This window comes from Haliotis rubra, unplaced genomic scaffold (genome assembly GCF_003918875.1).
Source record: "Haliotis rubra isolate DU_JTF1 unplaced genomic scaffold, ASM391887v1 Scf283, whole genome shotgun sequence".
Classification (NCBI taxonomy): Eukaryota; Metazoa; Mollusca; class Gastropoda; order Lepetellida; family Haliotidae; genus Haliotis; species Haliotis rubra.
In genome coordinates this window covers 642,682-656,775 of record NW_025766925.1, presented here as the reverse complement: position 1 = coordinate 656,775, position 14,094 = coordinate 642,682, and the positions used below count along the sequence as shown (strand labels likewise).

At 40.5% G+C, this 14,094-nt stretch overlaps 1 protein-coding gene across 1 annotated transcript; it reads left to right on the top strand.

Moving 5' to 3' along the window:
• Positions 1-303: 303 nt before the first annotated feature.
• Positions 304-8,150, top strand: LOC124281352 (nose resistant to fluoxetine protein 6-like). Its single transcript, XM_046717387.1, has 12 exons — positions 304-372; positions 793-1,033; positions 1,649-1,813; positions 3,513-3,606; positions 4,227-4,325; positions 4,565-4,727; positions 5,295-5,377; positions 5,601-5,732; positions 5,918-6,041; positions 6,564-6,756; positions 7,557-7,699; positions 8,043-8,150. Exons 1-12 carry the CDS (start codon positions 304-306, stop codon positions 8,148-8,150), a joined length of 1,614 nt encoding a protein of 537 aa, XP_046573343.1.
• Positions 8,151-14,094: the final 5,944 nt, after the last annotated feature.

The window sequence follows — 14,094 nt, the reverse complement described above, 5'->3', positions numbered from 1 at the left end:
ATATTTGCCTCTTAGCATGTCCTCAAACTCATAATTTGCCTTATCTCAGCAGGTCCTCTTTAAACTCCATTTGGACAATGTTGTTTTTAAATATAATAAAGGGTGTTATGTGTTCAGTCAGAAATAAAGTATTAGGATGATCTACCTTGAAAACTTTCTATAGCTCTTTTGTCCTAAAATTTTTGGAACGTTCAATGTCTCCGATTTTCTGTTAGTTTTAAATATGAACGTATGTTGCCCTGCATACCGTCAATCCCATTATCTTGTGAACCTTTTGATGTTCTAGGGTTTTCCCAGGTCAATATGACAGTAAAGAGTGTGGTCTGCCACGCTGAGATTAAGCCTGGCTTCGTCAGCGATGACAGTGCTGCGGTAGGAGCTATGTAAGTGCAGCAGAGTAAAACCTGTTTAAACCGGACTACAATGGACGTATTTTATCGTATGTATTACGTTAATTTCTCTTGAAAGTAAGTCTACTCCGAACTTCCTTCACTACGGATTCCGCTCTGTGCCTGTATCTGCCTACGTTAAACCGGGCTATTAAAACAAGGACTAGTAGGCTTCTAGTGCGGTATCCACCTTAAACTGTTGCATGATATCTTAAAGGGATTAATGAGAAACATTACTAAAAAATGTCAAACTTCAAAATGTCATTTTTTAAATTCATTGACAGTATCTTGACGGCCATCTTGGGCTGTCTGGTCCTTTTGGGGTCGGCTCTAGACTTGAACATCCGGGCTACCAAAGGTCGTGGTGATAAGGCTCCAGTCTCCCCGGCTTGATACAGTTCAGCGCTCTAAGATCAACACACAGCTTCAGGACCTGGGGCTCCCAGAGACACCAGTTGGTAAATGGAAAGTAGATGAACACAAGCTGATCCACGAGTCACGACCCAGGGTGGAGACTGTTGGAATAGACAACCCTGCAGGTCCACAAGTCCAGGGGACAAATGGTGGACACTTGGTGTATCCTAATGGTGGACATCAGCTCCGAACAGAGGACAAAGAACGTGACAAGAAATATACGCCTAGGTGTAGGTCATGAACTGTTTATGTTAGATAATTTGAACTCAGGAATATGTTAGATAATTTGAACTCAGGAACCCGTTTCGCGCAGAACTGGACAGTAAATGATCGACAAAATTCGCGAATAATCATTAAACTACAACAAAACACAGAGTATCAGGTTTGCAATAAAAAAAATCAATGCGTCATGAAAGTGGAAACAGCAGTCACGACTCTAATTGACATTTTGATGTCGTTCAATAATTTGCTGACACCAGCGATTACTAAATCTAACCTTACAAAGGTTTTACAGCTACTTTAATGACTTACACTTTGAAGACCTTTCTAGAGTCAGAATTAGTAATCAGAGCTCACATATCAAAATTAATGCATTACTATTGTTGTTCAGATGTATGCAATATAGGACGGTTAAACATTGACGTAATTAACTTCGAGGATTTCACTAGTGGTGTATTCTGCACGTTTGGCTTTCATCACAGACTTGACGTACGCCCTGTGATATAAGTGAATCGGAGGTTACTCTTCTCATACTGCTGGTTTTGTTTCAAGGAATGAACATGTCACTAAAAAGATGTCATGAACATGTCAGATCATGGCGCTTCTCAAAGATTCATTCTTTTCAGTATGGCAGCGGATCCTGCTGTGTTTCTCAGCCGTCAGCAATGGGGAGAAGATCCTCAGCGTGAAACGTTCACCTGGATCTCTCACCTGTCTTAACGGCATCCGGGTCCTAAGCATGGGCTGGGTGATTCTGGGTCACTCGTTTCTCATTCTCATGCCTAACGCAGGTAGGTCAAAGCGTGAGCACAAGTATACCTTTAGATGTACTACAATCTAGAATCTCCACGGAGTTTGAAAATTACAATAGTCATACATTGCTGATGGTATATATACTGAAAGCCATTAAAAACGAAATTGGTATTTGTTGTCCTGAAACTTACAAAAGTTCTATTGAAGATTTTTTCCTGCGATGCAGAGGATGTGGGGATAAAAGGCTGTTATTCTGGCCCATTTCGAGTTCGAGTCCCGGAGCATTCCTCTCACATGAACTTTGATACTTAAAACTGAACCTTTGACATTTCTCGTAAACACAACCACATTCATGAAACACGTTGTGCACATGCATTACCTGCACCCAGGCCCTGTAAAAGCACAAGGAATTGTGGAACTCAATCACTTTGAGAAAATGCCACACTTGACACAAGACGAAAGGAATCAGGTTATCGGTATGGTCAGCCAAGGTGCTTCAGATGTGATGATTGCCAGGCACTTTAATGTGCATCCATCCACTGTAAGTCGACTCAGACAACGTTTTCGGGCTACCGGAAGTGTTGCTGATCGTCCGCGACCTGGTGCACCACCTGTGATAACAGCTCGACAAAACCGCAATATCTGAGTCTCACACTTGCGAAATCGGTTCCAAACAGCTGATGATTAGGCAAGGAGGACAATTGGGACAAGTCAACGTCATTTCAGCGCGCAAAAGGTGCAAGGACGCCGGTGTCGTCACCCGTACCGTGGTCCACCTTATTGCATCGCCACAGACTTGCCAGACAGCGATGGGCAGCAAATGGGGCCAATCTTGGCAACAGGACATGGCCAGATGTCATTTTTTCAGATGAATCCAGGTTTAACTTATCCTTTGCAGATGGACGTCAACAGATTTATCGACGTAAAGGAGAAAGACTTGCGCCAAACTGTGTCCTTGAACATGATCGTTTTGGAGGGGGTGGTGTCATGATCAGACCACAGACCATCAGAGGCTGCAGACCATCCAACAGCTGTTCCTGAGAAATGTGTGTCTTTCAATGCCCCAAAGACTGCGAGCATGTCTTGCAGCGCACGGTGGACACACACGATATTGACTGCAAGTGACCCCTCCTCTGTGTGATGTCGTTGTTGCGTCACTGATGTTGTTGTTGACTGGACATTTTCAGATGAAATTATTCACAGATGTTCACTTAAAACATATCTGCCAGTTAGGTTTATATATGTTGAAATTAGTGTGAGTAAAGAAAGTATGAATGTCAAATTGCATTTTTAATGGCTTTCAGTATATTTATATGTTTCTAAATATCTGTAGACAGACTGGACGTAGAATTTGTTAATAATGTTTCTGTAACGAACAATATGAGCTATGAGCTTCATTACACACGCTATATATTTATCCAGGCTATCCATAAAATGAAAATAGAACATGAGATATGTCAAATTGACACTTCAAGCAAGAAAAACATTTACATTACATTTATCAACAGAAATTACAATGCTAATTGTTAAACAGAAAATGAACGTCATAGCAAATGATATTTTATAAAAGAAATGTTTACATAATACTTTTCCAACAGGAATACACGAGCGCTGCAGATTCAACTATTTACATTATGACATAGTCTGTTCATCAGATACATAGCAAATTAGGTGTTTAAATAGAAAAGCCATAGTAAAACTTAATGGCAGACGATGTTGTGTTGTATATGCTTGCAGAGAACCCATCGATATTTGGCACACTAACGCAGCACATCAGTTTCCAAATTATCATGAACGGAACTCTGTCAGTCGATTCATTCTTCGTGCTCAGGTAAGATCTGAGGAATGTTGTGCTCATATTCATATCTTCATACAAATGAATTTGTTTAACAGTTTTTTGTGTTTCATGTAGAATCGCAGAAGGGGCATTGTTGTGTTGTCGCCTTTTCAAACAAGTAAAATATATTTTGGGTTTCTTTTTGAACTAATGGACGACAATGCGAGATTCCTACATTTGTCAGCATTTGTCACTTTGTTGCTTTTGGCCAATATAAAATGCTTAAAATGTTAAAATTTGCGACAATGGGGCCCCAAAAATGAGTTTGCATAAAGTAACACGTTTTAACAGCACGTTTTGCCGTCTTGGGAAACTTGCATCACTTCGGGCTTTCCTTTCGCATCAAACTGACAAACCGCTCACCCAAGAACATTGAATTCACTTTGCAGAGTTGCCGCCTTTGGGCAAATCAGAAAACGAGGATCGAGGAATCTTAGATTCATTCTGGTATATTCCCAGGTTGGCAATACCATACCAATGCTTGGGTCAAAGTGATTAATTCTAAGACATATACGAGTCCTCCCACATGAAGCTGACGCGCCTTGACATAACCGAAATACTGCCCTTCTCTTATTATATTCCTTTTACCTAAAATATTTTATAATGGTTCGCAGTGGCCTACTGGTGACGTACCTGTTCCTAAAGGAGACAGAGAAGGCTGGAGGTCTGAAGGTGAAGCACATGATCCTGTTCTATGTCCACCGCTTCTGGAGGTCAGTCAACTCTCAGCTGTTGCTCTCTTTGTAAAACAGACTTTCGCATTATCAGCACTACAGTATTGTGTGACTTAATCTTCCCGATTTACTTATTGAAGCTATAGACTCGCGATTCCATATGGGGCTGTTCTAGTGATGTGGTGACACGTTTCCCTCTAGGTTAAAGTATCACTGGTATTGGGGACATGTTTCACTTGGTTGTACCATAGTCTGGTAGATGTAGTGATTGTTGTCAGACTGACTCCCGTGTACGCATATATGATCTTCATCAACACATTCCTGGTGCGTTACCTGACTGATGGCCCGACGTGGGCAGGACCTGCTGACATCCAGTATTGTAAAGACAACTGGTGGGCAAATCTTCTCTACATCAATAATGTCTACAGGGAGGAAAACCAGGTAATAACTTCTGTCTTCTTTAAAACAGACAGTTACATTAGAACTCAAAAACAGACAGCCAGGTACTTACCTTTGTCTTCAAGGCGAGCAAACACTTAATACATTTGTCGTTAAAGGAAACACACAGCTCATACAAAAAAGGTACTTTGGTCTGTTTTATATTAATTGGATTACACTTTCACCCTCAAAATCATGGGTTCGATGGATACAAATTTTAAACACTTGTAATATAATGTTTTAAAGAAAGAAGAGCATATGATTCGGTAGGGTAAAACATATTATATATATATATATATATATATATATATATTATACATACATACACACACACACACACACACACACACACACACACACACACACACACACACACACACACACACACATACACACATACATACATAAAGCCAGAGGCTATCAGTTTATTTGTTGTACAAGGGGCTCATGGCCATATCCTGTCGCAGTACTAGTGACCACATGCTTTCCTAAACTATCGTGAGTTACATTGACTGTTCCTGGCGGCAGCGTCAGAGTACAATAATTAACTCACATGCTCCTTCCCTTCAGTGTTTAGTCTGGGGGTGGTTCCTGGCCAACGACATGCAGTTCTACCTGGTAGCTCCACTGGCACTGATCCCGTTGGCTCTGAGGTAGGTGTCTTGTGGCAACCATGTCCGGAATGTGTTGTAGATGTTGCTGAAGAAACTGGACAAAGGGATAGAGCTGTTCTTCATGGAAAGCTATTACGGAAAAATTGTAAGTCGCCAGTGCAAAGGAATACACAGTCCTATGAACCAAATATGGCTGTAATATTGCATGACTCTAGCCGACGTAAAATTATACCCATTCACTCATACTTCTGCGTCTTTTCAGTTTCAGTCTGAAGCGTCCCACAGCTCGCAAGATCCTCAAGATTGATGGGTTATGTGTGATATTTGGCTTCCTCATCACCAGCATCGTCAGCACAGCCTACATTACCTACTCCATCGAAGGCGATCTATTCCAGTGTGTAGCACTTTCATGGATCTGACCAGCTGATTTTATTATTACATCACAAGTCACTTCACCATACGGCAGTCCGCTTTATTACAACCCAATCAGTATATTAGCATCTTAGTGTACCTAATTCTAGTGAAGCTTACTAGACCATCATGTTCCCCCTACAATCTTGTCTTACTGCTGTGTTTCAGCAACGGCCAGGAGTACTACGACAAGGTGTATCTGAAACCTTGGTGCAGGGTAGGACCATTCGCCATTGGGATGGCATCAGGCTATATCCTTCAGGAGAAGAAGATAAAGTTCAAGATGTCTCCAGTTAGGACAGTTTGATATTTTGGGTTTTGGGATGTCTGTGTTCTGGACAGTTTTTTGAAAATTGTTCCCCAAATTGATGTATTTGGCCTAAGATTTTATATAGGAAATTTGTCTATAAAACGTGTACGTAGTTATAAAGTGCAATAAGTTTGAATGCGGGACGATGAACAACCAATCGTACCTCGCCATCGTTCAACACCTGATAAGTCTCTATTTTTTGGGTTAAGTAAATATGAAGAACGACGGGGAATGTTCTATAGATATCCAGTTCTATGGATATACAGCTTCTTTATCATAATGTAAGCGACGTTTCGCTGCAGTTCCTAAAACCGTTATCAAGCAAGCAAGTTATAAGAGCTACAGCGAGACATCGCTTACATTAATAATACAGAAGCTGTATATCCATAGAAATGTCAACTTCTAAATGCCACTCAAAGAAGTGAAATATGAAGACACATTCATGATACACACCGTTGTACGTCAGCATAGGTCACAAAACGACTGGTATTCTTCCTCTTCCAGTTCCTGCAAGGAGCGGGCTGGCTCCTGGCTCTAATGGCGGCTGGAGCCTGTACACTGGCGACCTATGATAACTTTGGTGAGGGGAGACCCGGCTGGGCGAATGATGCCAGGACGGCTCATGAGACAATATATAGACCCGTTTGGGGGCTGGTCTTGGCGTGGGTCATCTTCATGTGTTGCAAAGGCAAAGGAGGTGTGTGTAGATACAGTCAGCAGTTGTCGTCCTTGCTGCATACAAAGGCGTAAAGCCCTTCCTTAATCCGTGTTTCGATTCCCCACATGGGTACAATGTATGAAGCCCATTTCTGGTGTCCCCTCGTGGTGATATTGCTGGAATATTGCTAAAAGCGGCATAAAACAAAAATGCACTCACTCACTCCTTAATCGTAAGAAATATCTGCTTAAAGCGGAGTCTGTTGAACGATTCTGGCAAATGAAAGTCGATGTTATATCTGAAAACAAAATACAACGAACATATTGTACAGGTCCAAATAGGGATTTGTGCCGAACATCAATTTTGTCTCTTCTGCTTCACATTTGTCCACCACGTATCTGACATGGAACGTTTTGAAAGTTATATAGAGATTTTGCACGTTTCGAGCAAGAGCCATATGAACCTATTTCAAATCTTCTAGGAAAGATCATTCTCAAGATTCAACCTCAAAAACTATGAAATGTAACAATGTGGCAACCAAAGGTTGCTGGCGCAGGAATACTGCTCGACATGAAGAGAAAATTGACGTTTGACAACCACATGACTGATTTTACTAGTTTGATTTACGTTCTGTTAAATATTGAAGTAAATATATATGATTTATAGGATCCTTTATAGGATTTGTAGAAAAAATGTTATCTATTGAAAATGAATAAATGATTTCACATTCCAAACTGGTTTGTAAATCAACGCATATTTGCTTGATTGTCGATGATTGTAGCATAGTGTACAACCCATTTGTGTCACATTCTGTCACCGCAATCCTTTTCATGCCCCAGGCATCGTGGACTGGATGTTGTCCTGGGACTGGTGGCAGCCTCTCTCTCGTCTCACATACGGGGCCTACCTCGTCCATCTTATCCTAATCCAGACAGACGTTGGTACCATGCAGTCTCTCTTCTTGTATTCATCTGGATACATTGTAAGTGTGCGATTTATGTTTGTATATTATAAAAAGCCACAGAAAAACCCATGTAAATTTCTGCTTGAAAGATCCGAATATAATTCAAGGTATTAAACCGACTAATCAAACAAACGGTGTAGTTATATTTCCTTGTCGTCACAATGGTACCCAGAGTTAGAAAATTGTGTCAGTTGGATGGGGGTGTACCTACGTTTACGATGTAAACGCGAAATAATGATTTAGAAAAACCATAAATGACTTAGTAAAAGCATCCTTCCATGTCCCCAATCCTGTAACGATGAAACATATCACGATCTTTGAAACCATGACTATGAAATGACAACGTCGCTCTGTATTCCAGGTGTACCGCTTTTTCGGCTACGTGTGCATGTCGTTCATCCTATCCTTTATGGTGGCCATCCTGGTGGAGGCGCCCCTGCTGCAGCTGGAGAAGCTGGTCCTGTCCTGAATCACAACAGCTGCTGTCCACGCGGCCTAGTACAACTACCTCGACAATCATATACTTGTAGAATATCTGTATAAATGAGACATTAAATGTTGAAACTACGATGTTGCTATGTATTCCAGATGTATTGGCATCACACTACCCGTGAAGATCCGTTTTAGAATTGATAATAATAACTCATGCTTGTCGTAAGAGGCGACTAACGGGATCGGGTGATCAAGCTGCTGACTTGGTTGACACATGTCATCATATCCCATTATCGTAGATCGATGCTCATGCTGTTGATCACTGGATTGTCTGTTCCAGACTTGACCATTTACAGACCGCCGCCGTATAGCTGGAATACTGCTGGGTGGCATTAAACAACAACCACCCCAAACGATTGGGTATTTTTATTCACATATTTCGATGTCACGAAGTACGGTGATCCTTAACAGATCAGCAGTGACAAATCAATAGTCCCAAATACCAGCCTATCAACCTTTGAATAGCAATGAGAAATGTGATCATAACCATTGTCGTCTTTGGACGTTCTGATAACACTGCAACTGCGGCTTGCCAAGCCTCGGTCGTATTGCCTGTAACATGCCCTTGCTCTCCTGGATACACAAACATGTATGGAGATGATTTACCTCCGATTTACCAAGCCCAGTCCCACGTAACACTTTCGGAGCGTTAGCGCAGGCGCAACAGACCCAGGGAACCAGGCTGCCGGATGTATTACAGAAACATAGGGTCTCGCGTAGTCTCGTGACTTACATTTTATGCCGCGCCGATTGCATTTCCAGTCGGTAACATATGGCAAGTTGCACAATTGGAGACTTTGCTGATGGCAAGTGGCTCGTGTATACAAGGCTGAATACAAAACGATGACAGGCGCGTTGGTGGAGACTTTGTTGTATTTCTCTGTATAGACATTTAGACGTTGGATATAATCACAAAGAGGAGTAGTACCAACGTATCTATACTAATCCTTTTGTATATACCCAGTCTTACCAGGCAACCCTTCAGCTGGCGAATTCCATGAAATGTGGCGTCAGCACTTAACAGAAGTTACATGGCATGATTATAATTACATTGAACGTCAGTGGATCAACGTAACAGAGGCGGGTCCAGAGAGGGGAGTGCACGGGTGTGCACCCCCCTTTTGTCCTGGAAGTTTATTAAATGACCATAGAAACTCGTGAAAATGAAGTGTGCATCCCCCTTTATAAAGAGTGTGCAACTATTTCCCCCGTCACAAAACGCTAGGAGACGACATGCTTCCCTTCTAGCTTTCCATTTATTAAATTTCCACTCTTTCCACTGGTTTTGTCTGGCTCTGACGTGCATATGTTTATCCACTGACACCCATTGTCACTTATTTCACGTTTGATACTGAATGTTCTGTGTGAATACGCATGTACCGATTATTATATAGTTGACTCAATGAAATTATCCATATCATTGCCACCGCATCAAACGGATGATGAAAGGTTCACTCATAGTGACGACTGTGTTGAACTTAAGCTCTGTTCCTTCATATACTAATAGGGGCGGTGGGGTAGCCTAGTGGTCAAAGCGTTGGCTCGTCACGCCGAAGACCCGGGTTCGAATCCCCACATGGGTACAATGTGTGAAGCCCATTTCTGGTGTCCCCCGCCGTGATGTTGCTGGAATATTGCTAAAAGCGGCGTAAAACCAAACTCAGTCAGTCAGTCATATACTAATATGTGTTGTTAACTGTGTTCAAACGCACATTTTTACTACTGGTAATGACCAGGTGATGTGTCAATAAAACAATCATTAAAACACTTAATGTTAATGACAACAGAGACGAATTGATAATGCAAGTAAACTTGATAACTGAACCTTCAAGATGTTTTCATATTTTTCAAAACCTTTGGGTCATAGCGTCACCTCCGCAGATGAAATACTTATTTACTTCTCCGAGCGCGTGGACTTTGAGACGTGATATGAGTCAAGTCGTGGAAATAGATTTACAAGGACACATTTAAGTCTCACGTGCTGAAGTTTGTAAACAACCCTTGTTACATGTGGTAATAATTTAGAACAGTTGATACTTGGAAATCCGACATTGGTCTAATGCATATTACATTGAAATGGTGATTTTCGTTTACTTAACAACACTTCACGGGTGTCTATTTTAATTCTTGCAAATAATTTCATTCAAGCAGCAAAATGCATTGTCATTTATAGTCTGTTTAACAAACGATCATAGTTTCAAATCGCTATTATTGGTTTGTATTATAATGGGGTAAGCGCAGTAGTTGGAGCAGTGAAACAAATGCACGTGCGGTACGTGATGAACGTTTACTTAGACCAACCCAATTTGTTCTCGGTGTTTCATTTAATGTTCATAATCCCTTGTAATACAAACCAATAATAACGATTTGAAACTATGATCGTTTGTTAAACAACTTTTATCCTAAAGTGATTAAAATTCTGAGATTTAAATGTTCAATTGGCAAGATAAAATGATGAGGATTCGCAATATTAATTTAACTTTATTTACATTTTTGTTTAAAGCGAAATTCATCGGTACGTTTTCACTGCAAACAGACTATAATAGACAATGTTGATGATGTGTGCTCTGTGACATACTTTATTCCACATTTGACCCCACAATGATGGATCTATAATGGATTCGACATCACTATACAGTGACAGACAAAACGAAACATTTCTTTAAAGAGTTGTCAAAATTATAGACTGTTCAAAGAGGCACACAGTGTTTTCTTTCTTTTAAATCTAGTATTGTTATAAAACATAGAAATGCTCCTCAATACTTGATTTTGGACCGAGAAACGCTATTATCATCCATACAAAACTACGTTACAGGTGTAGTCTATTGCATTATGATCTATTCCGTGTTGGTAACTATAAAAGATAACCCGTGTTGTTCTTGTGGAAATGTTGGTGAAAATTCTTATCATTACCTATTTGAGTGTCAATTGTATACTGTACAGAGAACTGACATGATGACTAATTTACGCAGTGTTACCAATATGAATATAAACAATGAGTTACTATTACATGGCATACAGATCTGACTGTTCGCCTAAATCAAAACAATTAAATAATTTTTCAAACATATATTTGTCAATCAAAAATACTATTGCAACTGTTCCAATGTTTCCCATCTTTGTGTTCTTGTCTGTCCATCTTGTATAATAAATGTAAATAACATAATGTAAATACTACGGAGAGGGTCGTCTAAGTTGTATACTTGTACCGAATCCTTCTCATGAATAAAATATGTTTAAAACAAAACACAATGTGTAAGGAAAGAGAAGAATCTGTTCACGGAGGCAGACGACACTTGCACAAATACGTGACGGTTCATAGTTATGTTTTAGCAACATGCAACGATTAGCACTGTCGGACGTAAATGGTTAGAGAAATATGACCATTAACAGCGACTGATAGAAAGCCAGATGACCCTTCTAAAGCAACATGGGTGTCAGCCGATACTTCAGTTCTTTAAGCCCCCGAACAATCACAGCGACTAACAACTAGTCACAACAATACTCGCTTGTTGTCAGTGGCATGTGATAAACTGTAATGAGAGATGAGATTTGAGTCACTCTCTTACATGGTAATACTAAATGGGACAACTGTTGACTCAGTGCTATATATAGTGTTAACTGAGAACAGTACACATAGTTTCGGTGAAGACCACAGGGCGATAACAGCAAAGGGGCAGACGACAACAATGTAACGGCCAAACATGGGCAGACGACAGTACAGGAGGGACTGGACAGGAGCAGACGTGTGGATACTTGACCATTACATCGGGCTTTTATCAGTTGTTTCTAAGGAGTGAGTGAATGAGTGAGCTAGTGAATGAGTGAATGAGTGAGCGAGCGCGTGATGTTACTCGTCACTTTATGTGGGCAACTCATGTGGGATAAGCTGGTGGTTAAAGCGTTCATGGGTAAAATGTTTGGAGACCATATCTGGGATTCTCCGTCCTGATATTCTGCAATAGTGCTAAAAGCGGCGTTAAATCCACTCCCCAAGCACGTACACACGCACTCTCTCACGCACTCACTCTCGCACGCACCTTCCACAGCTTCACACGTATTTCGGGCCCCAGGGCCCAGCAACACAGGCCTCGTGCACTCCACTACAACCATGACATCCGAACTATCCAGGCGAACGTGCTGCTTGAGTCAAAACCACTAGAGACGTCACCTAGATAAACCACAGCTTATCTATCAGATTCATTTTTATTCAGTATTTCGGGCCTAAAGGCCTATTGTACAAATACTTGCTACAATTAAATGCACGTGGTAGTAGTGACATTTCCTGCATTAAAGACATGTTTTAAATAAATTGCAATAGATTTGATAATATCAATGTTCTTACAATTTAACAGACTGGGCAATATTTGTTTATCTCTTACAGGTGCTGATATAAATGATAAATATTTACTTCGTAAATCTGAATACTTGGTACACACAAATAATACATGAAATTCACTTTCAATATTACCTGTATTACAATTTTTACAGATGGATCATTTACATCACTGAAAGTTCTTTCGGTTTGCGTAAATAGTGAATTCTAAAATCATAAAAGCCAATTCCAAATTTACACAACGCCCGTATTAACGATTTGTCTTGTAGATTCATAATATAAAACTCCGGTTCTAACAAAGATTTATGAGAAGAATAGTGTTCTAAAAATTTTGAATTCTTCATAGGCAAAGACCATTCTTTGAAGAAAATGTCCTGAAGACGTTGCTTAAAAACATATAAAAAAAAATTACATTCATTTCCAACCTTTTGTGAAATCCATACATGAGATAATCCAGCTTATCTATCTACCATAATCAACACTCCTGTATACAATACATGCTTTTACAGATTTGCATTTCACAAACTTAGGCTTATCAATAAATACAAATGAGATTATTCCTCTCTTCGTTAGAGGTCTGTTGTCACTGTTCAGAGTCGTGATATAATTTTAAATTTCGTGTTGTTGCTTTCTGAAAAACCCGCATGCTAAAAACAAAAGATCGTGCACAATTCAGAATAGAATATCAAACAACGAAGTATTATTCAAAAACACAATGCATGCAAAACACAGCATGGATCCCAGAAACAGATCAAATATACGCCAAAGATTCAACAGGGTTCCATAGAACAAAACTGAGGTTTCCCGGCAGAAAGCTGGAGTTCATTCCTCTGTGCGATTTCTTTGTCACTGAGCATGACCTATTAAGACTCCTGCCTTCCGATAGTCAATATCCGATCAATACCATATATGGCTAGTGTTGACTGCATATACTAGCGTGTAAATTCCTTATAAGGGATGTTTGATTACAATGTTCACAACACTTGTCTTCTAATTGCCTATAGATGTAAACACGGGTATATCTATTTACGGTTAGTGTGATATCTCACTTGGTGTGGGTTGGTTCACTAGAGCTATCTGCTATCCATATAAGGGTACGGAGATATAGGGGAATGTTGAAGGCTCCTCGAGAGGGACCTATGGTGGTATAAAGAGGCTGCTGACACACCTCAGGCGTGCAGATATTGCGTGTCACAGTCAGCGTACCCAGTATACAGAATTTAGTTTTTATCTGAAGACATCAGTGGCAGTTGATTAGAGGAGATGCAGGGAACACATATCGCCTGATAAGTGCTGGAACGTTGACTGAGCATCCGCATGTTACTGCGTTATACTGACTGCTTAATTTGGACAATGAAAAGCTTCACCGTGTGTGTGTTTCTGTGGGCGTTTCTGTGTTTGGCGTCCACATCAGGTTCCTCATCAACCAGGGATGTGTCTTCAACACCTGCATCGACTACAGCTACAACGGCTGCGGCATCAGCCAGTTCTCCCAAATATTCCTTGAATTTAAATTCATCATCTGCCACTAGCACATCTTCAATCCCGAAAGTTTCCCCCTCAAAGGATGCAGGTAGCTTTACTA

Coding starts and splice junctions, on each gene's coding strand:
- LOC124281352 (XM_046717387.1), top strand. CDS start 304: ATGACAGTAAAGAGTGTGGTCTGCCACGCTGAGATTAAGCCTGGCTTC. Junction 1,034..1,648: donor CAAGAAATATACGCCTAGGT/GTAGGTCATGAA, acceptor CATTCTTTTCAG/TATGGCAGCGGATCCTGCTG. Junction 4,326..4,564: donor TATGTCCACCGCTTCTGGAG/GTCAGTCAACTC, acceptor GATTGTTGTCAG/ACTGACTCCCGTGTACGCAT.